Source organism: Aythya marila, assembly GCF_965140915.1.
Source record: "Aythya marila genome assembly, chromosome: 14".
Taxonomy (NCBI): domain Eukaryota; kingdom Metazoa; phylum Chordata; class Aves; order Anseriformes; family Anatidae; genus Aythya; species Aythya marila.
The window spans coordinates 8,018,955-8,041,974 of NC_139055.1; the positions used below are offsets into that span (position 1 = coordinate 8,018,955).

General features: G+C 50.6%; 3 protein-coding genes across 3 annotated transcripts; all 3 read right to left on the minus strand.

The window, feature by feature from the left end:
- Positions 1-3,107: 3,107 nt before the first annotated feature.
- On the minus strand, positions 3,108-5,940 carry LOC309883678 (protocadherin gamma-A2-like; the record flags this gene model as incomplete). Its single annotated transcript, XM_082771940.1, is given in 3 exon segments — positions 3,108-4,958; positions 4,960-5,019; positions 5,023-5,940. Coding segments are annotated over 3 exon segments (2,382 nt in total), but the record flags the coding sequence as incomplete, so codon positions are not given.
- A 5,031-nt stretch (positions 5,941-10,971) lies between these two features.
- On the minus strand, positions 10,972-14,751 carry LOC309883370 (protocadherin beta-15-like). Its single transcript, XM_082771361.1, has one exon. The coding sequence runs from the start codon at positions 14,577-14,579 to the stop codon at positions 12,138-12,140; it is 2,442 nt and encodes an 813-aa protein (XP_082627487.1). The 5' UTR covers positions 14,580-14,751; the 3' UTR covers positions 10,972-12,137.
- A 3,310-nt stretch (positions 14,752-18,061) lies between these two features.
- LOC309883366 (protocadherin beta-4-like) lies at positions 18,062-22,294 on the minus strand. Its single transcript, XM_082771357.1, has one exon. It carries the CDS (start codon positions 21,610-21,612, stop codon positions 19,177-19,179), a length of 2,436 nt encoding a protein of 811 aa, XP_082627483.1. The 5' UTR covers positions 21,613-22,294; the 3' UTR covers positions 18,062-19,176.
- Between the last annotated feature and the right edge of the window lie 726 nt (positions 22,295-23,020).

A 23,020-nucleotide genomic window follows, 5' to 3' on the forward strand; every position in this document is an offset into this window, starting at 1 on the left:
TCAATTCACTGCCTCTTATATGGTGCCTATCACAACCCAGATGTATTCGTTCTCCATGCTGAAGCACCCTTCAGAATATCTACATTTCCAGTGGAGATTGTTTTTCTCCTAATTCCAAGATTCTCTCATTCTCTTTGAATACCAGAGCACAGATCTATTCCACGAAGACATAGATAAAAACAAGTCTGCATCAGAAAGGGAAACATTTTCTTCCCACATCCATATCAGATATGATTTTGTGTCTAATGGGTGGCAGATGAAAAGGATATTTGGTGGGTGATACTCAGGTGGGTGGCTGAGTTCCACCTCAGCTGCTCTCTCCCTCCCCCTCCTCAAAGAGAAAGGGGGAGAAAATACAATGCAAAGGGTTCAAGGGTTGAGATAAGGACAGGGACATCACTCAACAATTATCGAGATGGGCAAAACAGACTCAGCATAGGGAGATAGTAAGTTTTATTGCCTTTTACTAACAAGCTAGAGAAGTAAGAAACAAAGGAAAGAAACCAAAAACGTCTTCCCCTCATCCACCCTCTTCCACCCCCTCCCCCTGCATGGTGCATGGGAATGGGGGAATGGGGGCTGCGGTCAGTCTATGGCACTTGATCTCCGCCACTCCTTCTCGGTCACTCTCATTCCCTGTGCCATGGGGTCCCTCCCATGGGATGCTGTCCTTCCCAAACTGATCTGGCATAGGCTTCCCACAAGCAGTAGCTCTTCAAGAACTGCTCCAGATATGGGTCTGTACCACAGGGTCTATCCATCAGGAGCAAACTGCTCCAACCTGGGTCCCCCACAGGCAGCAGCTCCTGCCAGGTCACCTACTGCTGCGTGGGCTCCTCTCCAGGTCCAGCCTGGAATCTGCTCCAGTAGGGGTCTTCCACAGGCCGCAGCCTCCACCAGTGTAGGTCCACCTACTCCACAGGCTGCAGCATGGAATCCTGCTCCATCGTGGTACCCCATGGGCTGCAGTGGGACAGCCTGCTTCACCATGGTCTTCACCACAAGCCACAGGGGACTTCTGCTCTGGCACCTGGAGCACCTCTCCCCCTCCTTCTGCACTGACATTGGCACCTGCAAGGCTGCTTCTCACTCCTCTCACTCTCCCAGCTGCTGTGTGAAGCAGCATGTTTTTTTTTTTATTTATTTATTTTGTTTTTGTTTTGTGTGTGTGTGTTTTCTCTTTTCTTATATATACTCTCACAGAGCTGCAAACAACATCGCTCATTGTGTCAGCTCTGGTCAGCAGCAGGGTCCTTACCTTACAAGGGGCAGCTTCTAGATTCTTCTCACAGAAGCCACCCCTATAGTCCCCTGTTACCAAAACCTTGCCATGTAAACCCACTAGAGGGTAACAGCCACACACTTAGTCCTTGGGATGCATGAAGTTGGAGAGGAGAGGAGAGGAGAGGAGAGGAGAGGAGAGGAGAGGAGAGGAGAGGAGAGGAGAGGAGAGGAGAGGAGAGGAGAGGAGAGGAGAGGAGAGGAACGAGGAACAAAAAGAGAGAGAGGGAAAGGGGAAGGGGAAGGGAAAGGGGAAGGGGAAGGGAAAGGGGAAGGGGAAGGGAAAGGGAAAGGGAAAGGGAAAGGGAAAGGGAAAGGGAAAGGGAAAGGGAAAGGGAAAGGGAAAGGGAAAGGGAAAGGGAAAGGGAAAGGGAAAGGGAAAGGGAAAGGGAAAGGGAAAGGGAAAGGGAAAGGGAAAGATCTTTATGAACCTTCACAGGTAATTTTACAGAACAATTTTCTCTCAGCAACTCTGTTCTGAACTTAGAAGCACAAGTTTTTATGCTTCACTTATTTTGCTTAAACCGAAATCCTACGATATACCAGCAGTTTAAATGGCATAACAATAATAAAAATAGAGTAATATTATTTTATTCATTAAAAATATTTCTGAAGTCCTAAAAGCTTGTTAAACCCATTATGAATGATTAGTAGCAAAGGAAATAAGGAAAGGTAGTTTCCAAGACAGCCTCTTTTGTAGATGTGTCCTCATAAAAGAATAGCGTGTTTGGTAGGAAAAAAAATGTTTTAATGTTTGTCATGGTTTTGATTGTGATAGAGATAATATTATTTGTAGATGCTCACATGATGCTGTGTTTTGGATTTTTTATGAACACAGTGGTGATAATACACCTCTGTTTTCAGTTGTTGCAGAGCAGTGTTTACATAGAGCCAAGGATTTTTCTACTTCTTATGTTGCCCTGCAAGTGAGGAGGCTGGGGGTAGCATCAGAATCTGTGAGGGGACACAGCCAGGACAGCTGATAGAAGCTGACTAAAGAGTTACTCCATACCATATGATGTCATGGTCAGCAATAAAATCTTGGATAAAGAAAAAGGGGGGGGGGGGAGGACGATATTCCAAGTGAAGGTGTTGGTCTTGCCAAGAAACTGTTATGCATGATGAGCTCTGCTTTCCTGGAGATGAATGAACACCTGTCTAATGATGGGAAGTAATGCGTGAATTTCTTGTTTTGCTTTGCTTGTGTGCATGGCTTTTGCTTTATCCAGTAAAATGTCTTTATTTCAACCAATGAGTTCTCACACTTTTACTTTTCTGATTCTCTCAACAGTCTCACCTGGGGAAAATGAACAAGTGTCTCTGTGGTATTTTGCTCCCTACCAGATTAAACCACAATAATGTTATAAGGAAAGCAAACATAGTACAATAAATTACACTTTATTTTATAATGTTTTCCATTTGTACGCAAGTACGTATATTCTCTGCATCTTGACATTTACACATACATCACATACATACAAATCAATAATTACATTTCTATCAAACTCAAAAGTTAACTCTAGAAGCCCATCAGTGGGAAACACATCGAAGGGCATTAAAAGACATTTAGTTTTTACCAAGTAGCGTGCATATTTATGAAGGTCCTTTGGTGGGACTGATTAATTTGCTCAGTCCAGATTAGTTCCAAGTCACATCAGAGGTGATGGCTTTCTGGCTACAAGATAAAGAGTTGCCCAATTCTATTAATACTTGAGAATTTATACTTGGAATGGCAAAGAAATTCTGGGAACTAGGTACTCTAAAGTACTATAAAATTTTCCAGAGAGAATTTGAAAAACAATTAGAGAAATAAATTTCCTAGTGCAGCTGCACAAACAATAGAACCTTTCAGCTTTAGAGAAAGATATGATATGATGGATTTGACAAACCGTACAGAAGCTATCATATAAAACAAACAAACAAACAAACAAACAAACAAAAAAAAAACAGGAGAGAATGAGGAGGTAACTCAACATTTCATGTCCAACACTGCTATTTCCGTATTTTGCCATGTCCCCGGGTGCCATAAGCAACGAGTTTATAACAGGGAAAATACCCGATCTCAAGTCACCTCCACTTTAAAAGTGCAGTAAAAAGGTGAAATGAAAATGAAAAACACAAAACCAACCAACCAAAAACGATTACAAAGAAAGCAAACAAACAAAAAGAAACAAAGTAGAAAACAAACAAACACAAACAAACAAAAAAACAGCGCACAAAAAAAAAAAAAAAAAAAAAAAAAGTTAAGAAAACGGAAATATCTGAGAGGAATCTCAGCCTCCATACTCCACAAAGTGATTTTCAATAGAAGAGACAGCAAGTGAAACCTCCGAAGACAGACGGGCTGGAAGGCTGTTGCAGCAGCTGTCGGCCGCCCAGCGCCGCTGGCTCTTGCGCGAGTCGGCGGTGAGCGACACCTCGTGCGAGTAGGAGTGCAGGAAGGCGCGGACGCCGTCGATGCCCACGAAGTGCGAGGCCGGCACGCCGCGCAAGGCGCCGCTGGCCGGCGGCAGCAGCTGCGAGCGGCGCCAGCGCCGCAGGCGCAGCGCCAGCAGCAGCAGCAGGAAGGCGACGAAGAGGCACGACACGGCCGCCACGGCCAGCACCAGCCAGCGCGTCAGGCTGCCGCCGGGCTCGGCCGGCGCCGCCGCGCTGCCCAGCTCCGACAGCAGCTCGGCCACGCTCTCGGCCAGCACCACCGTCAGCGTGGCCGTGGCCGACAGCGCCGGCCGGCCCTGGTCCTTCACCACCACCACCAGGCTGTGCCTGGGCGCGTCGCGGGCCAGCGGCGAGCGCGCCGTGCGCACCTCGCCGCTGTGCAGCCCCACGCGGAACAGCCCCGGCTCCGTCGCCTTGGCCAGCTCGTAGGACAGCCACGCGTTCTGCCCCGCGTCCGCGTCCACCGCCACCACCTTGGCCACCAGCGCGCCGGGCTCCGCCGAGCGCGGCGCCAGCTCCACGCCCGTCCAGCCCGCGCCCGACGCCGCCGCCGCCGCCATCGGCGGGTACAGCACCTGCGGCGCGTTGTCGTTCTCGTCCACGATCAGCAGCCGCACCGACACGTTGCTGCTCAGCGCCGGCGCGCCGCCGTCCTCCGCCCGCACCCACAGCCCCACCTCGCGCACCTCCTCGTAGTCGAACGAGCGCAGCGCGTACAGCGCGCCCGTCTCCGCCTGCACCGACACGTAGGACGACAGCGGCGCGCCCCGCACGCGCCCCTCCGCCAGCCGGTAGCGCACGCGCGCGTTCTGCCCCCAGTCCGCGTCCCACGCCCGCACCGTCAGCACCAGCGCGCCCTCGGCGTTGTTCTCGGGCAGACGGGCGCTGTAGCGCGCCTCCGCGAACACCGGCGCGTTGTCGTTCACGTCCAGCACGCGCAGCGCCAGCACCGCGCTGCTGCGCAGCGACGGCGACCCGCCGTCCGACGCCCACACCGTCACGTTGTACTCCGACACCTCCTCCCGGTCCAGCTCCCGCGCCGTCACCACGCTGTAGTAATTGTCCAGCGCCCGCTTCAGGCGGAACGGCACACTTTCCGCGATGCTGCACCGCACCTCGCCGTTGGCGCCCGAGTCGCGGTCCTGCACGTGCAGCAGGGCCACCACCGTCCCCGAAGGCGCGTCCTCCGAGATCTCGCTCAGCGCCGACGACACAGTCAGCTCGGGCGCGTTATCATTTTACGTCCATCATCGAGATCGAGACCGTAGCCGTGTCGGAAAGGCCACCGCCGTCTTGTGCCTACGCCTCCAGATGATAGGAATCGTCTTCCTCGAAGTCCAGGCTCCTCACCAGCATGATCGATCCTGTCTCGGGATCCAGGTGGAAGGTTTCCGATGCTACGTCCGTCGCTGTCTTATGCGAGTATTTCACATCTCCGTTGATTCCCTCGTCGGCGTCGGTGGCCGTGAGGGTGAGGAGCGTGGAGCCCACGGGCACGTCCTCGGGCACGCGCACCGCGTACACCGCCTGGCTGAACACGGGCGCGTTGTCGTTGGCGTCCAGCACAGACACGCGGATGCGCGCCGTGCCCGTCCGTGCCGGCTCGCCGCCGTCGCTCGCCCTCAGCACCAGCTCGTGAAACGCCGCCTCCTCCCGGTCCAGCGCCTTGGCCAGCACCAGCTCGGGACGCTTCTCGCCGTCGGCTCCCGCCTGCACGGACAGCGAGAAGTGCTCGTCACCGCTCAGCTCGTAGCTCTGCAGGGAATTCACTCCCACGTCCGGGTCGTGAGCCTTAGACAGGGGAAAGCGCAACCCCGGAGCTGTCATCTCGCTCATTCTCAGTTCCTTTTCTGCTTCTACGAAGCTTGGCACGTTGTCGTTAATGTCTGTGATTTCCACTTCGATCTCGTAAACCTTCATCTCACCGTCTACGATCACCGCACAGCGCAACACGCATTGCTCCATCAGCCGGCACAGCTGCTCTCTATCTAGCCTCTCCGCCGTCACCAGGTGGCCGCTGTTCGCATGCAGAGAGAAATACCGCGTCCTACCTCGGTCCAGGATACGGGCGCCGCGGTCGCGGAGCGTCGCCAGCTGCAGCGCCAGGTCCTTGGCCACGTCGCCCACGAAAGAGCCCTTGGGCAGCTCCTCGGGCACCGAATAGCGCAGCTGCCCCCACGGCGCCTCCCACGTCGCCACCAACACGCAACACAGCAGCGCTCACTGCCTCTGTCTTCAGCACCCTTTTCTCCCCGTCATTTCCCAGACCGGGCTCCGGGTCATGTTCTCCCTTTCAGGTCTGGAGCTGTCCTGCGCGTCCCCGCGTTCTCTGCATTCCTCCCGTCGAAGCTCGTCCCGAACAGCCTTTCCGGGCTCACTGACCCCGCGCCCCTTTTGCCTCAGACCTTTTAGCCCAGCGTTAACCAACAGCGACACCCCCAGCCTCACGCAACAACTGCAGCCTTGTGCCTCCAGCATCCCTTGTTCGGTCGCGCGGCAGGTCCGCTGCAACTAGCCTGCTGCTCTTGAAATAAGGCCTGACACGCACCGAACAGCTGTGCCATCATGATAGCAAGTCTCACCCTAATCGCTATGAAACCATCTCGGAGCACTGAAGACCTCGCGGGGAGACTGAAGTGCCTGGCAAGATCTGTACTTAACAGCAACAAGAACCTGGGCAGAGAAGCTTGTAATAAAAAACATGGCCAATTAGAGGAGCAAAATGCTTTTTGTGTGTACTGTCGTCCCACCCTGTCAGCCACAATTCTTTGTTTCCACAACAGAAACGAGTTACTGCACCCCAGAACACACTGTTTAAAGGAGGCAGCGGTCTGTAGGACTGATTGTGGGTGGAGACAGCGCTGAGGTACCAGAACCTGGCCTTCGCCTTCTGCCTCCTTCTGACAAGTCCTGCTCAGTGCATTGCTTTCTAAATGGCACCTGTTAGGGCCCCCTAGGCAACAATCTCCACTGTTATAGCATTAAGCTATCAGAAGACCCTCTGAACTGACTCAGACATGCTGATGTTTGGCTTAGAACAACTGAGAATCAGCACTTTTACAGCAGGAGGTGCTGGTTCATTGCAATGCCAGTAAGAAAGACGCTAAGACTCTGTGAGGTGTCAATCACAGAATTTCTAGGTTGGAAGAGACCTCAAGATCATCGAGTCCAACCTCTGACCTAATGCTAGCAGTCCCCACTAAACCATATCCCTAAGCTCTACATCTAAACGTCTTTTGAAGACTTCCAGGGATGGTGACTCCACCACTTCCCTGGGCAGCCTTTTCCAATGCCTCACAACCCTTTCAGTGAAGAAGTTCTTCCTAACATCTAACCTAAAACTCCCCTGGCTCAACTTAAGCTCATTCCCCCTCGTCCTGTCACCAGGCACGTGGGAGAACAAACCAACCCCCACCTCGCTACAGCCTCCCTTGAGGTACCCATAGAGAGCGATAAGGTCGCCCCTGAGCCTCCTCTTCTCCAGGCTGAAGAAGCCCAGCTCCCTCAGCCGCTCCTCGTAGGACTTGTTCTCCAGGCCCCTCACCAGCTTCATCGCCCTTCTCTGCACCCGCTCAAGCACCTCCATGTCCTTCTTGTAGCGAGGGGCCCAAAACTGAACACAGTACTCGAGGTGCGGCCTCACCAGAGCCGAGTACAGGGGGACGATCACCTCCCTAGCCCTGCTGGTCACACTGTTCCTGATACAAGCCAGGATGCCGTTGGCCTTCTTGGCCACCTGAGCACACTGCTGGCTCATATTCAGCCGACTATCCACCATCACTCCCAGGTCCTTCTCTGCCTGGCAGCTCTCCAACCATTCCTCTCCCAGCCTGTAGCTCTGCTTGGGGTTATTGCGCCCCAGGTGCAGGACCCGGCACTTGGCCTTGTTGAACTTCATGCAGTTGACCTCAGCCCATCGGTCCAGCCTATCCAGATCCTCCTGCAGAGCCTTCCTACGCTCAAGCAGATCGACACACGCACCTAACTTGGTGTCATCTGCGAACTTACTGAGGGTGCACTCGATGCCCTCGTCCAGATCATCGATGAAGATATTAAAGAGGACCGGCCCCAGAACCGAGCCCTGGGGGACGCCACTAGTGACTGGCCTCCAACTGACTTGGCTCCATTTACCACGACTCTTTGGGCCCGGCTATCCAGCCAGTTTCTAACCCAACGAAGCGTGCGCCAGTCCAAGCCAAGAGCAGCCAGTTTCTTGAGGAGAATGCTGTGGGAGACGGTGTCAAAAGCCTTGCTGAAGTCAAGGTAGACCACATCCACAGCCTTTCCCTCGTCCACCCAGCGCGTCACTTTGTCATAGAAGGAGATCAGGTTCGTCAAGCAGGACCTGCCTTTCATAAACCCATGCTGACTGGGCCTGATCGCCTGCTTGCCCTTCAAGTGCTGCGTGATGACTCTCAGGAGGATCTGCTCCATGAGCTTCCCTGGCAATGAGGTCAAACTGACAGGCCTGTAATTTCCCGGGTCTGCCCTCCGGCCCTTCTTGTAGATGTAGATCACAATTCCAGTGAATAGAGTGAAGATGATAAGAAGAGATGAACATAAGTAATCTCATCTCCCTTTGTTAGGAGTATGAGTAATATAGTATGAGTAATTGTCTCAATAAAAATATGAGTAATATAGTATGAGTAATCTCAGTGCTAACAAAGACCACAAGAGGCCTGCCTGCAAATCCCCAGTGCCTACTCTTTCAGACACTAGTGGCCACGTCTCCAGGTAGAGGACACATGACTGCAAAACAATTCCTCAATCAAGGAAAAAAATTTAAAAATATATTAAAAGAAAAAAAGAAAAAAGAACCTAGAATTGGAAAAAAAACTGGATCCTTTACAGAGATTTCCTGATAAGAACATTACCACAAAGACTTTCTCCACAACAGCATCCCTTTTATTGCCAGAATGGCACTTGGAAACTCATTCCATTTCACTTTTACAGACAAGGGTATCCTGGATTAAAAAAGATACAGTATATAATGCAGCACAACAGAACATGAGGGTGTTTATGTATCCAGTCCCAGAACACCTTCTTTCCAACAACCTATTGTTATAAGTTGTGTGTCAGTCTTTCTTCAGGTGAATTGGTAGACAATGCTTAAACATACAGCCAAAGGAGAATGGAAAAAAAAGGAAAATGTAAGCATTCTAACAAAAACCTGGAAAACCATACCAAGATAGCTCTCTACTCTCATTGAGGAATCCCAGCAAGCAGGAATGAAAACAACAACAACCACCTGCATTCTACTTTTAAAATCTATCTTGGTTCTACCTGTAGACAAAGGTCCTCTGAGGCAATGTGTCAGGATGCCTTGCTATCCACGCAAACACAATGATCAAAGTCAAAGCTTTGTATAATTAGAGTCTATGGTGGAATTTTAGTGCTGCTATAGGTTTGAGTCAATCCCAAGCAGATGGACCACTGAAAAATCTGATTCTCTGCACATTTTCACTATGCCCTAGAGAAGATGAGACAGCAAAACTCAATACAAAACTTGCTTCTTGCCAACCAAGGTGGAAGACCACACAGTGAAAAAACACATAGTGATGACATGTCTCGCACAGAATGATCTGAGACACAGCAAATAAAGAGAGTAGCACTTGCACTGCAGTGATACACAGGGCTAATGCCTTTCTTCCCTGCATACAAGGGAGGAGGGCTATAATGCATTGCCATCTGCCCAACCTAAAAATTGCGTTTCAGCCCAGAATAAAACAGGTTGTGATCTGAGGTCTTTCTAATGACAAGCACTTAGCCAGGGAGACTGAAACAAATCTTACTAATGGAGCACTTCAGAAAAGCCAATATCAGAGCTGAAATATATCATTGCCTGAAGAAGAAAGGTCTTATTTATTTATTTATTTCTATTATTTTTAGACGGGTGAAGAGAAACATACATCTGACTTAGTGTTAGGTGGCTATTCGTGCATCCAATTATAAGATCAGATTTATTTCCTGGAAACAATACTGCATTTCATAAGGCAGATCCCTTCCACCTCCAAGGCATGCAGCCTTTGCCTGGGTTTGACTTGCAGCTAGTCAAAGGAAAATGCATTGAACTGTCCCACAGATTCTGTCCCAGGGCTCTCCAGGGCCACATCCACCATGGAGTTTAGGACTGGCGGGGAATCCTCCATGTCAGCAACACCCCTGCCTGTGCCAGAGTGCTGTGGTGGCACGCTGGGGAGGATGGGCTTCAGGAACTTGAACTCGCTGTTGCCCGACCCCGTGGTGAGGTTGATCTCGTAGCAATAGGCGTGGGGCAGGGTCCCAGCAGCAGCCCCAGCAGCAAGACTGCTCTGCAAGTTGCCCGTACCATACAGCACATGCCTTGGGGGACCCCACTGGTGAATGGCCACTGGCCTGATGCAGCTCCATTTACCGTAAACGTTCAAGCACAAACCATCAGATAATTACTCACCCATCGTATGATGTTTTTGTCTAGCTGTATGCTGGACAATTTGCTCAGTAGCATCCTAAGGGAAGCTGTGTCAAAAGCTTTACTGAAATCCAAAATGATTACAGCAGCTGCTTTCCCTTCATCAGCTACATGGGTGATCTTATAATAAAAGGAAACAAATTTGTTAAACAGAATCTACCCCTCATGAAGCCATGTTGGCTGGGACCAATGACTGTGTTGTCCCCCAGGTGTGATTTAATAACTCCCAGGATTATCTCCATAATTTTACCCTGCACTGCCATGAGACTAATAGGCCTGTAGTTTCCAGGGTCTTCTTTCTTGCCCTTCTTGAAAACTGGTACAACATTTGCCGGCTTCCAGTCAACTGGGACCTCTCCAGATTCCCAAGAACATTGAAACATAATTGAGAGAAGTCCCACGATGAAGTCAGTCAGCTCTCTGAGCACCCTGAGATGAAACACATCCAAATCCATGGATGTTTATGGATTCAGGTGGAGCAGCCAATCCCACACATGTTGAACAATGCAATCAGTGGTGATCAATATGGGACACCAATAGTTCCTGGCATCCAACAGGACTTTGTGCCACTGATCACCTCCCTTCTGGGCCCAGCTGCTCGGCCGCTTCTTATGCTCAGTGCCCACAAGGCCCACAAGAGACCTGCCACTATATCCTAGATACCCACCCTTTCCCTTCAGGCACTAGCAGTCACACCTCCAGGTTGAGGACACATGCCACCAAACCAAAACCTCCATTAAGGAACCAATTAAAAATATATATATTAAATAAAAAAGCACCCAGACAGACAGTGACCCAGGACAACAGCATACTTTTTATTGCCAGAATGGCACTTGGGCATTCATTCCATTTTACTTTTACAGACAAGGGTATACCAGCATAAAAATGGTACAGTGTATAATGCAGCACAACAGAGTATGAGGGTGTTTATGTATCCAGTCCCATATCACAATCTTTCCAACGAGCCATTGTTATAGGTTGGGTATCAGCCCTTCTTAAGGGGAATTCATAAGACAATGTTAAAATACACAGCCAAAAGAGAAAGGGAATAAAAAAGGAAGATGCAAGCATTCTAACAAAAACCTGGAAAACCAGACCATGATAGCACTTCCCTTTCACTGAGGAACCCCTTCAAGCAACAATGAAAACAATGACACAAAAAAGGATATTCCGTTTTAAAGTCTATCTTTCTTCTGCCTTGTAGACAAATGTCCTCTGAGGCAATGTGTCAAGATGCCTTACCATCCACCCGAACACAATGATCAGGGTCAAAGCTATGTATAAGTAGTGTCTATGTTGGAATTGTTAGTCCTGCTACAGTTCTGAGTCACTCCCAAGCACACGGACCACTGCAAAGTCTGGCTCGGCACATTTTTGCTGTGCCCTGGAGAAGATGAGATGGTGCAATCCAGTGAAATATATGATTAATGCAAACTGAGGTGGAAGACCACACAGTGCAAAACCACATGGTGCTGACATTACTCACACAGAGAGACATCCAGGACTCCGCAAAGAAAGAGAGAAGAACTTGCACTGCAGTGATACACAGGGCTAACATCTTTCTTCCCTGCAAAAAAGAGACGAGGGCTATACTGCACTATCAACAGCCCAGACTCACCATTGTGTTTGAACACAGACTAAGACAGGGTGATTGTCAAGATTTTTCCTGATGACAAGCATTTAGCCAGAGAGACTGAATCACACATTCCTCACGAAGCACCAATACCAGACCTGCAATATATCATTGCCTGAGAACAAAGGCCTTACTTCTCTTATACATATATATATTTAATTTCTCACCTTTTTTGGGGGGTGAATAAAAACACACATCTGACTTGGTATTAGAGGGTCATTTGTGAAGCCAATTACAAATGCAGATTTAATCTCTAGGAAACAAGACTGAATATCTTTAGCCAGATCCCTTCCAGCTCCAAGGCATGAAGCCTTTCACTGTGTGGACTCATGTCTAGTTAAAGGGAAGGCCATTAAAGTGTCCAACAGATGGTGTACCAGAGATGTCCAGGGCTGCATCCCCCATGGAGTTCTGGATGGGAAGGAAATCCTCTGTGTCAGCAACACCCCTGCCTGTGCCAGAGTGCTGTGGTGGCACGCTGGGGAGGATGGGCTTCAGGAACTTGAACTCGCTGTTGCCCGACCCCGTGGTGAGGTTGATCTCATAGCAATAGGCGTGGGGAAGGGTCCCAGCAGCAGCCCCAGCAGCAAGACTGCTCTGCAAGTTGCCCGTGCCATACAGCACATGTCCTCCTTTCAGCTCCTTTCTCTTGCACACCTTGCAAGCAACAAAGGCTGCGAAAGATGTGAGGAAGAGGAGGGAGACAAAGACCAGTGAAACAATTAAATAGATTGTCAGGGAGCTGTCTTCATCCTGCACAGCCAGCTCCTGCTGTGGCAGGTGTTCTTGTGAGAGGCCGTTGAGCAGGAGTACGCTCAGTGCTGCAGTGGCCGACAGAGGTGGCCGCCCATTGTCACGCACCAGCACCTCGAGCTTCTGCTTCACTGCATCCCTCTCTGTCACTGGCCTCCTCAGACGCACCTCCCCATTTTGGCTACCCACAGCAAACAGCCCGGGGTCTGTGGCCCTCAGCAGGTGGAAGGAAAGCCACGAGTTCTGACCAGAGTCCGCATCAACGGCCACCACTTTGGTGACCAGGTCCCCCACCTCAGCCGACGCTGGCACCAGCTCACTGGATGGCGGGCTGCTGTCCTGAGCAGGGTGCAACACCAGTGGGGCATTGTCGTTCTCGTCCACCACGAGAAGGCGGACAGTGACGTTGGTGCTGAGGGGAGGGGACCCCGCATCGGTGGCACTCACCAGCACCTCAAGCTGCCTCACCTGCTCATAGTCCAGTGGACGCAGCACAAACACATGTCCGTTCTCTGAGTTCACGGAGATGCAGGAGCAGGGGTCCTGCTCAGTGGGGTGCACAGGCCTCAGGGAATAGGTCACCTTGGCATTGGGTCCTGCGTCTGAGTCCACTGCACTGACAGCCCCAACAAGCACTCCAGGGATATTGTTCTCTCGCACGTACATGGTATACGATGTCTGGTTGAAAACAGGGGCATTGTCATTGACATCAGAGATGTCCACGGTGAAGGTCTGGGTAGTGGTGAGAGGAGGAGAACCTGCGTCTGCCGCTGTGATGACCACAAGGTACTGAGCTGTCTCCTCCCGATCCAATGTGCTCACTGTCACTAACTCATAATAATTCTTATAGGCTGGCCTTAGGGAGAAGGAGAGCTGGTCTTCAAGGGCACAGCTGATCTCCCCATTCACACCAGAATCCCGGTCCCTCACAGCAAAGAGGGCTACCAATGTCCCAGGCTCTGTGTTCTCAGGGAGGGGGCTGCTGAAGGAACTCACCACCACCTCTGGTGCATTGTCGTTTACATCCAGCACCACCACGACTATATCGCACATGCCTGAGAGGCCCCCACCATCAATTGCCAGCACACTGAGCTCATATTTCTGTGTGGTCTCAAAATCCAGGGGCTTTGTGACACGAATTTCACCACTCAGAGTGTCAATGGTGAAAGGCAATTGGCTCTCACTGACTGCTTGGCTGAACCTATAGGAGATATCACCATACAGTCCCACGTCTGGATCAGTAGCCACGACACTGAGAACCACAGAGCCTGCTGGGGCATTTTCCAAAACCTGACCAATGTAAATCTTCTGTGTGAAGGTAGGGACATTGTCATTTGTATCTAGAACTACGATGTGGATTTGGGCTGTCCCGCTCCTAGGTGGAGAGCCACCGTCTGTGGCAATGAGACTCAAAATCAGCTCTGGCTGCTCCTCTCTGTCTAGAGGCTTTTCCAATACCAATTCTATATATTTGTTACCTTCAGCCAGACTATCAGAGGAAACACTGAAGTACTCGTTCTTGGGAGCGATGGTGTAAGCCTGGATGCTGTTGCTGCCAACGTCCAGGTCCTGAGCTGCCTCCACAGGAAAACGCAATCCAGGGCTGCTGGTTTCCGGGATCTGAAAAGTGACTCGTTCCCCGGGAAAGACCGGCGAGTGGTCGTTGACGTCCTCCACGGCCACCTCGACACGAAAGAACTGCAGCGGGTTTTCCAGCAGGAGCTCGAAGGCGAGCGTGCACGTAAGCGAGCGGCCGCACATCTCCTCGCGATCGAGCCGCTCCGCCAGGACGAGGCGGCCGGTGGCGCGCTCTAAGCGAAAATGCTGCCGGCCGTCCGGGGAGGCAATGCGTGCCCGGCGAGCCGAGAGCTGCGCCGGCGTCAGCCCCGCGTCCTCCGCCACGTTGGCCACCACGGAGCCGCTCTCGCCCTCCTCGGCTACGGAGTAGCGGATGGGCTCGCAGCGAACGCGCGGCACGCACAGCAAAGCACACAGACAAAGCACTTGCCTTGCAGACGCCATGGCGGGGCGGCGGACACCCTCCGTCTGCCGCAGTCCTCCGCGGGAAGCGGCGCCCGGCAGCAGCGCGGCGGCAAGGGCGGGCGCCCTCCCTCGCGGCCTCCCTCTCTCCCTCTCGCCGAGCTCGGCTGGCGGCCCGCAGCGCGGCACTCCGGGACCGGCAGCGGCTGCTGCGCAGGACGGCGCGGACGACCGCTCGCCGCCGCCTCCCGGCTGCGCTGCGCTGCGCTGCGCTGGGCTCGGCCGCCTCCCCGCTCGCAGCCGCTCGCCGCCGCCTTGGCCACGAGTACCACCCTGCGGCCTGCGGCGGGACTGCTCCGGGACGGGACGCGCTCCTGGCCGCCGACTCGCAGCCTTTCACAAACGCCGGCGTGCTCACACAGCTTGCCTGCAAACTATACCGCTACAAGGACTCTCCCAACAGCAGCAGCCTTTTTGTGGCAGGAATTGCATTCGGGTGTTTATCCCATGTCACCTTTACAGGAAAGCATGTGCTGTGTGGCCGTAATGCAGCTCATGACTGCAGCGAAAGCAGCACGAGCTTTTCCAAATGTTCAGTGCCATACCACCGTTATTCCAACAACCTGTTCAGCTGTTCTTCTTCCTGTGGTGACAGTCCTTCTTCAGGGGAATAGGTAACACCATGCTCCAACACAACTCATACAGGAAAAGAGAAGTGGAAAACGTAGAATGAGAGCTTTCTAAAACCATAAAACCATGAATATTCATGAAGAAGCTATAGGAAGTGGGAAGGAAAGTGACGGGATAAAACTGAGAGACCAGTTTTTAACTTTGCCTAGGTATAGAGTTGTTGTTCATTTACCTTAAAATCCTGGCAAGCAGAAGTGCACAGGGCTTTATAGCTATCATCGATCTCAACACGGAGAGTGCTTCTAGAGCTTTGAGGAAATCTCCCGGAGACAGCCAACCCTTCTTTTCAAAACCGCAGGGATCTTGGGTTGTGCACGTTTTTTCTGTCCCCTGGAGATGATAATATTCACTCTAAGAACCTCTCTTGCTGGCCCAGCTCTAGGAGCACACATCACAAATACACACAGGGCCCATGCATCTCAGAAACAGAGATAGAGGAACCAGCTAAGAAAGCAAGACGCACTTGTGCTGCATTGAAACACAGGACTCACAGCACCCTTTCCCTGCTGACCTGGGGACATGGCTAAAGTGCATTACATGAGCGTGACTTGCTTTGCTTTTAAGGAAGGATGGCCAAGTGGCATTGGTGTGAGCATCATCTTTGTCTACCAATCTCACCCTTGTGTAACATCCCAGAAAAGACAGGGTGGGGTCCACAGTGTTCCCTAACAAGGAGGACAAATTAATTAAGGAGCCAAAGAACAAAGTACTTAACGAGCGAATTTAAAGAGCCAAACCCTACTAATGAAGTACTTCAGAAAAGATATTGTCCGAGATGAAACAAATTGCCTGAAGGAAAGAAATTTTACTTTCTTGATTTTATCTGTTTTATTTTATTTTTCCTTTGACGGGTGAAGAAAAACATACATCTGACTTCGAATTAGAGGGTCATTTGTGAAGCCAATTAAACAAGCAGGACAAAGAACTTAAGAAGCCAAAGAATTTAAGGAGAGAAAGAACTTAACAAGACAATTTGAAGAGCCAACTTTTGCTCAGTTCAGAAGAGATCTTGAGTGAGGTGAAACATATCACTGCTTCAATGATGGAGACTTTGCTTTCTTTCATTCAATTTATCTGCTTTTTTTTAATTATTTTTGAGGTGTAGAGGAAAACATATATCTGACTTATTTGTAGAGGGTAATTTTAAAGGCCAATTTCAAGTGCAGGTTTACTCTCCAGGAAACAAGGGTGAAGGGTTGTGAGCTAGATCCCTTCCAGCTCTAAAACACTAGACAGGGTCTGGCCTCACCACTGGTGAACAGAAGGGAAATACGGTTTTCCTTGGACTACTCGAGATATTCCCTTTACATGTTCAAGAGACTCTGCTGATTCAACCATCATTAGGCTTCTTTATGGCAAGGGTATGATGCTGGCACATGTTCAACTTGGTATTCACTGGGATCCCCAGAGACTTTTCCACCAGCCTGCTTTTCTGGAACATGGCATTGTTCCTCCCCATGTAAAAGATTTTGCACCTTTCCTTGTGGAACTCCATGAGGTCCTGTCAGCCCATTTCTCCAGGTTCTCCAGATCCTTTTGATGACAGCAACACCTTATGCTGTAGCCAACACTTCCCCACCTCAGCACAATGCCGTTTTACAGTACCTGCTGACTTACAGGGGGTACACTCTGTCCCATTATTTATATTATTTATAAGGACATTCATCAATGAATAAGAGGAATACGAAGTGGGAAGAAACCGATATGGATCATCGAGTCCAATACGTAGCACCAAATAGGACTAAAAAAATATTCAGACCATGTGACTAAGAGCACAGTCCAAATGAACAGCCCAAATTTGCTCAAAATACCTTCTAGTCCTACTTCCAAATCGTTTATAAAAACATTGAAGAGAATTGGCTCTAAAACGAAGCCTTGGGGGACCCCACTGGTGACTGGCCACTGGCCTGATGCAGCTCCATTTACCGTAAACGTTCAAGCACAAACCATCAGATAATTATCCACCCACCGTATGATGTTTTTGTCTAGCTGTATGCTGGACATTTTGCTCAGTAGCATCCTAAGGGAAGCTGTGTCAAAAGCTTTACTGAAATCCAAAATGATTACAGCAGCTGCTTTCCCTTCATCAGCTACATGGGTGATCTTATAATAAAAGGAAACAAATTTGTTAAACAGAATCTACCCCTCATGAAGCCATGTTGGCTGGGACCAATGACTGTGTTGTCCCCCAGGTGTGATTTAATAACTCCCAGGATTATCTCCATAATTTTACCCTGCACTGCCATGAGACTAATAGGCCTGTAGTTTCCAGGGTCTTCTTTCTTGCCCTTCTTGAAAACTGGTACAACATTTGCCGGCTTCCAGTCAACTGGGACCTCTCCAGATTCCCAAGAACATTGAAACATAATTGAGAGAAGTCCCACGATGAAGTCAGTCAGCTCTCTGAGCACCCTGAGATGAAACACATCCAAATCCATGGATGTTTATGGATTCAGGTGGAGCAGCCAATCCCACACATGTTGAACAATGCAATCAGTGGTGATCAATATGGGACACCAATAGTTCCTGGCATCCAACAGGACTTTGTGCCACTGATCACCTCCCTTCTGGGCCCAGCTGCTCGGCCGCTTCTTATGCTCAGTGCTCACAAGGCCCACAAGAGACCTGCCACTATATCCTAGATACCCACCCTTTCCCTTCAGGCACTAGCAGTCACATCTCCAGGTTGAGGACACATGCCACCAAACCAAAACCTCCATTAAGGAACCAATTAAAAATATATATATTAAATAAAAAAGCACCCAGACAGACAGTGACCCAGGACAACAGCATACTTTTTATTGCCAGAATGGCACTTGGGCATTCATTCCATTTTACTTTTACAGACAAGGGTATACCAGCATAAAAATGGTACAGTGTATAATGCAGCACAACAGAGTATGAGGGTGTTTATGTATCCAGTCCCATATCACGATCTTTCCAAAGAGCCATTGTTATAGGTTGGGTATCAGCCCTTCTTAAGGGGAATTCATAAGACAATGTTAAAATACACAGCCAAAAGAGAAAGGGAATAAAAAAGGAAGATGCAAGCATTCTAACAAAAACCTGGAAAACCAGACCATGATAGCACTTCCCTTTCACTGAGGAACCCCTTCAAGCAACAATGAAAACAATGACACAAAAAAGGATATTCCGTTTTAAAGTCTATCTTTCTTCTGCCTTGTAGACAAATGTCCTCTGAGGCAATGTGTCAAGATGCCTTACCATCCACCCGAACACAATGATCAGGGTCAAAGCTATGTATAAGTAGTGTCTATGTTGGAATTGTTAGTCCTGCTACAGTTCTGAGTCGCTCCCAAGCACACGGACCACTGCAAAGTCTGGCTCGGCACATTTTTGCTGTGCGCTGGAGAAGATGAGATGGTGCAATCCAGTGAAATATATGATTAATGCAAACTGAGGTGGAAGACCACACAGTGCAAAACCACATGGTGCTGACATTACTCACACAGAGAGACATCCAGGACTCCGCAAAGAAAGAGAGAAGAACTTGCACTGCAGTGATACACAGGGCTAACATCTTTCTTCCCTGCAAAAAAGAGACGAGGGCTATACTGCACTATCAACAGCCCAGACTCACCATTGTGTTTGAACACAGACTAAGACAGGGTGATTGTCAAGATTTTTCCTGATGACAAGCATTTAGCCAGAGAGACTGAATCACACATTCCTCACGAAGCACCAATACCAGACCTGCAATATATCATTGCCTGAGAACAAAGGCCTTACTTCTCTTATACATATATATATTTAATTTCTCACCTTTTTTGGGGGGTGAATAAAAACACACATCTGACTTGGTATTAGAGGGTCATTTGTGAAGCCAATTACAAATGCAGATTTAATCTCTAGGAAACAAGACTGAATATCTTTAGCCAGATCCCTTCCAGCTCCAAGGCATGAAGCCTTTCACTGTGTGGACTCATGTCTAGTTAAAGGGAAGGCCATTAAAGTGTCCAACAGATGGTGTACCAGAGATGTCCAGGGCTGCATCCCCCATGGAGTTCTGGATGGGAAGGAAATCCTCTGTGTCAGCAACACCCCTGCCTGTGCCAGAGTGCTGTGGTGGCACGCTGGGGAGGATGGGCTTCAGGAACTTGAACTCGCTGTTGCCCGACCCCGTGGTGAGGTTGATCTCATAGCAATAGGCGTGGGGAAGGGTCCCAGCAGCAGCCCCAGCAGCAAGACTGCTCTGCAAGTTGCCCGTGCCATACAGCACATGTCCTCCTTTCAGCTCCTTTCTCTTGCACACCTTGCAAGCAACAAAGGCTGCGAAAGATGTGAGGAAGAGGAGGGAGACAAAGACCAGTGAAACAATTAAATAGATTGTCAGGGAGCTGTCTTCATCCTGCACAGCCAGCTCCTGCTGTGGCAGGTGTTCTTGTGAGAGGCCGTTGAGCAGGAGTACGCTCAGTGCTGCAGTGGCCGACAGAGGTGGCCGCCCATTGTCACGCACCAGCACCTCGAGCTTCTGCTTCACTGCATCCCTCTCTGTCACTGGCCTCCTCAGACGCACCTCCCCATTTTGGCTACCCACAGCAAACAGCCCGGGGTCTGTGGCCCTCAGCAGGTGGAAGGAAAGCCACGAGTTCTGACCAGAGTCCGCATCAACGGCCACCACTTTGGTGACCAGGTCCCCCACCTCAGCCGACGCTGGCACCAGCTCACTGGATGGCGGGCTGCTGTCCTGAGCAGGGTGCAACACCAGTGGGGCATTGTCGTTCTCGTCCACCACGAGAAGGCGGACAGTGACGTTGGTGCTGAGGGGAGGGGACCCCGCATCGGTGGCACTCACCAGCACCTCAAGCTGCCTCACCTGCTCATAGTCCAGTGGACGCAGCACAAACACATGTCCGTTCTCTGAGTTCACGGAGATGCAGGAGCAGGGGTCCTGCTCAGTGGGGTGCACAGGACTCAGGGAATAGATCACCTTGGCATTGAGTCCTGCATCTGAGTCCACTGCACTGACAGCCCCAACAAGCACTCCAGGGATATTGTTCTCTCGGACATACATGGTATACGATGTCTGGTTGAAAACGGGGGCATTGTCATTGACATCGGAGATGTCCACAGTGAAGGTCTGGGTAGTGGTGAGAGGAGGAGATCCTGCGTCTGCCGCTGTGATGACCACAAGGTACTGAGCTGTCTCCTCCCGATCCAATGTGCTCACAGTCACCAGCTCATAATAATTCTTGTAGGCTGGCCTCAGGGAGAAGGAGAGCTGGTCTTCCAGGGCACAGATGATCTCCCCATTCACACCAGAATCTCGGTCCCTCACAGCAAATACAGCTACCACTGTCCCAGGCTCTGTGTTCTCAGGGAGGGGGCTGCTGAAGGAACTCACCACCACCTCTGGTGCATTGTCATTCACATCCATCACCTCCACGACTATATTGCACATGCCTGAGAGACCCCCACCATCAGTTGCCAGCATACTGAGCTCATATTTCTGTGTGGTCTCAAAATCCAGGGGCTTTGTGACACGAATTTCACCACTTGTGGCATCAATTATGAAGGGCAATTGGCTCTCACTGACTGCTTGGCTGAACCTATAGGAGATATCACCATTCAGTCCCACATCTGGATCGGTGGCTTCAACTCTGAGAACCACAGAGCCTGCTGGAGCATTTTCCAAAACCTGACCAACATAAACCTCCTCAGTAAAGGTGGGAGCGTTGTCATTTACATCAAGAACTACGATGTGGATTTGGGTGGTCCCACTCCTAGGTGGAGAGCCACCATCTGTAGCAATGAGACTGAAAATCAGCTCTGGCTGCTCCTCTCTGTCGAGAGGCTTTTCCAATACCAATTCTATAAATTTATTTCTCGGATGCTTAAAAGAAACACTGAAGTAGTCATTCTCTGGAGCGATGGTGTAAGCCTGGATGCTGTTGCTGCCAACGTCCAGGTCCTGAGCCGCCTCCACGGGGAAACGCGAGCCAGGGTCTCCCCTTTCCAGAATCTGAAAAGTGACTCGTTCCCCGGGAAAGACCGGCGAGTGGTCGTTGACGTCCTCCACGGCCACCTCGACACGAAAGAACTGCAGCGGGTTTTCCAGCAGGAGCTCGAAGGCGAGCGTGCACGTAAGCGAGCGGCCGCACATCTCCTCGCGATCGAGCCGCTCCGCCAGGACGAGGCGGCCGGTGGCGCGCTCTAAGCGAAAATGCTGCCGGCCGTCCGGGGAGGCAATGCGTGCCCGGCGAGCCGAGAGCTGCGCCGGCGTCAGCCCCGCGTCCTCCGCCACGTTGGCCACCACGGAGCCGCTCTCGCCCTCCTCGGCTACGGAGTAGCGGATGGGCTCGCAGCGAACGCGCGGCACGCACAGCAAAGCACACAGACAAAGCACTTGCCTTGCAGACGCCATGGCGGGGCGGCGGACACCCTCCGTCTGCCGCAGTCCTCCGCGGGAAGCGGCGCCCGGCAGCAGCGCGGCGGCAAGGGCGGGCGCCCTCCCTCGCGGCCTCCCTCTCTCCCTCTCGCCGAGCTCGGCTGGCGGCCCGCAGCGCGGCACTCCGGGACCGGCAGCGGCTGCTGCGGAGGACGGCGCGGACGACCGCTCGCCGCCGCCTCCCGGCTGCGCTGCGCTGCGCTGCGCTGCGCTGGGCTCGGCCGCCTCCCCGCTCGCAGCCGCTCGCCGCCGCCTTGGCCACGAGCACCACCCTGCGGCCTGCGGCGGGACTGCTCCGGGACGGGACGCGCTCCTGGCCGCCCACTCGCAGCCTTTCACAAAAGTCCGGCAGTTTCTTGCCGGTCAAACTGAATCCAGGCAAACTGAAGTTCACAGTGTTTTATAGTTACCATCGTGCCCAGTATCATGGGTGCTTCTAGAGCTTTGAGGTAATCTCCAGAAGACAGCCAACCCACCTTTTCTAAACCACAGTGATCTCAGGTTGTGCACTTTTGTTTTCTGTCCTCTGGAGGTGATAGTACTCTTTCTAAGCATCTCTCTTGCTGGCCAAACTGGAGAAGCACACATCACAAATGCACATACGGCCAATGCATCTCAGACTCAGAGATCCAGGAACCAGCTAAGAAAGAGAGCAGCACTTGTGCTGCATTGAAACACAGGACTCACACCATCCTTTCCCTGCTGACATGGGGACATGGCTAAAGTGCATAACATGAGCGTGACTTGCTTTGCTTTTAAGGAAGGATGGCCAAGTGGCGTTACCATGGGAATGACTGTTGCCCAATCTCACATTTGTGTTACATCCCAGAAAAAGGACAGGATGAGGTCCACTTGCTCCCTAACAAGGAGGACTAATTAATTAGGGAGCCAAAGAATTTAACAAGCAAAAGTAGTTAATGAACGAATTTAAAGAGCCAAACCCTACTAATTAAGTACTTCAAAAAAGATATTGTCTGATATGAAACAAATTGCCTGAAGGAAAGAAACTTTACTTTCTTAATTTTATTTTATCTGTTTTATTCTATTTTTCCTTTGACTGTTGAGGAGAAACATACATCTGACTTCATATTAGAGAGTCATTTGCGAAGCCAATTAAAACAAGCAGGACAAAGAATTTAAGGAGAAAAAAATTAAGGAGACAAAGAACTTAACAAAATAATCTGGAGAGCCAATTTCTACTCACTTCAGAAGATATCTCGACTGAGGTGAAACATATCTTTGCCTAAATGATGGAGACTTTAGTTTCTTTCATCCTTTTTATTTGCTTATTTATTTATTTTGGAGGGGTGGAGGAAAACATATATCTGACTTATTTTTAGAGGATTATTTGCAAGGCCAATTTCAAGTGCAGGTTTAGTCTCCA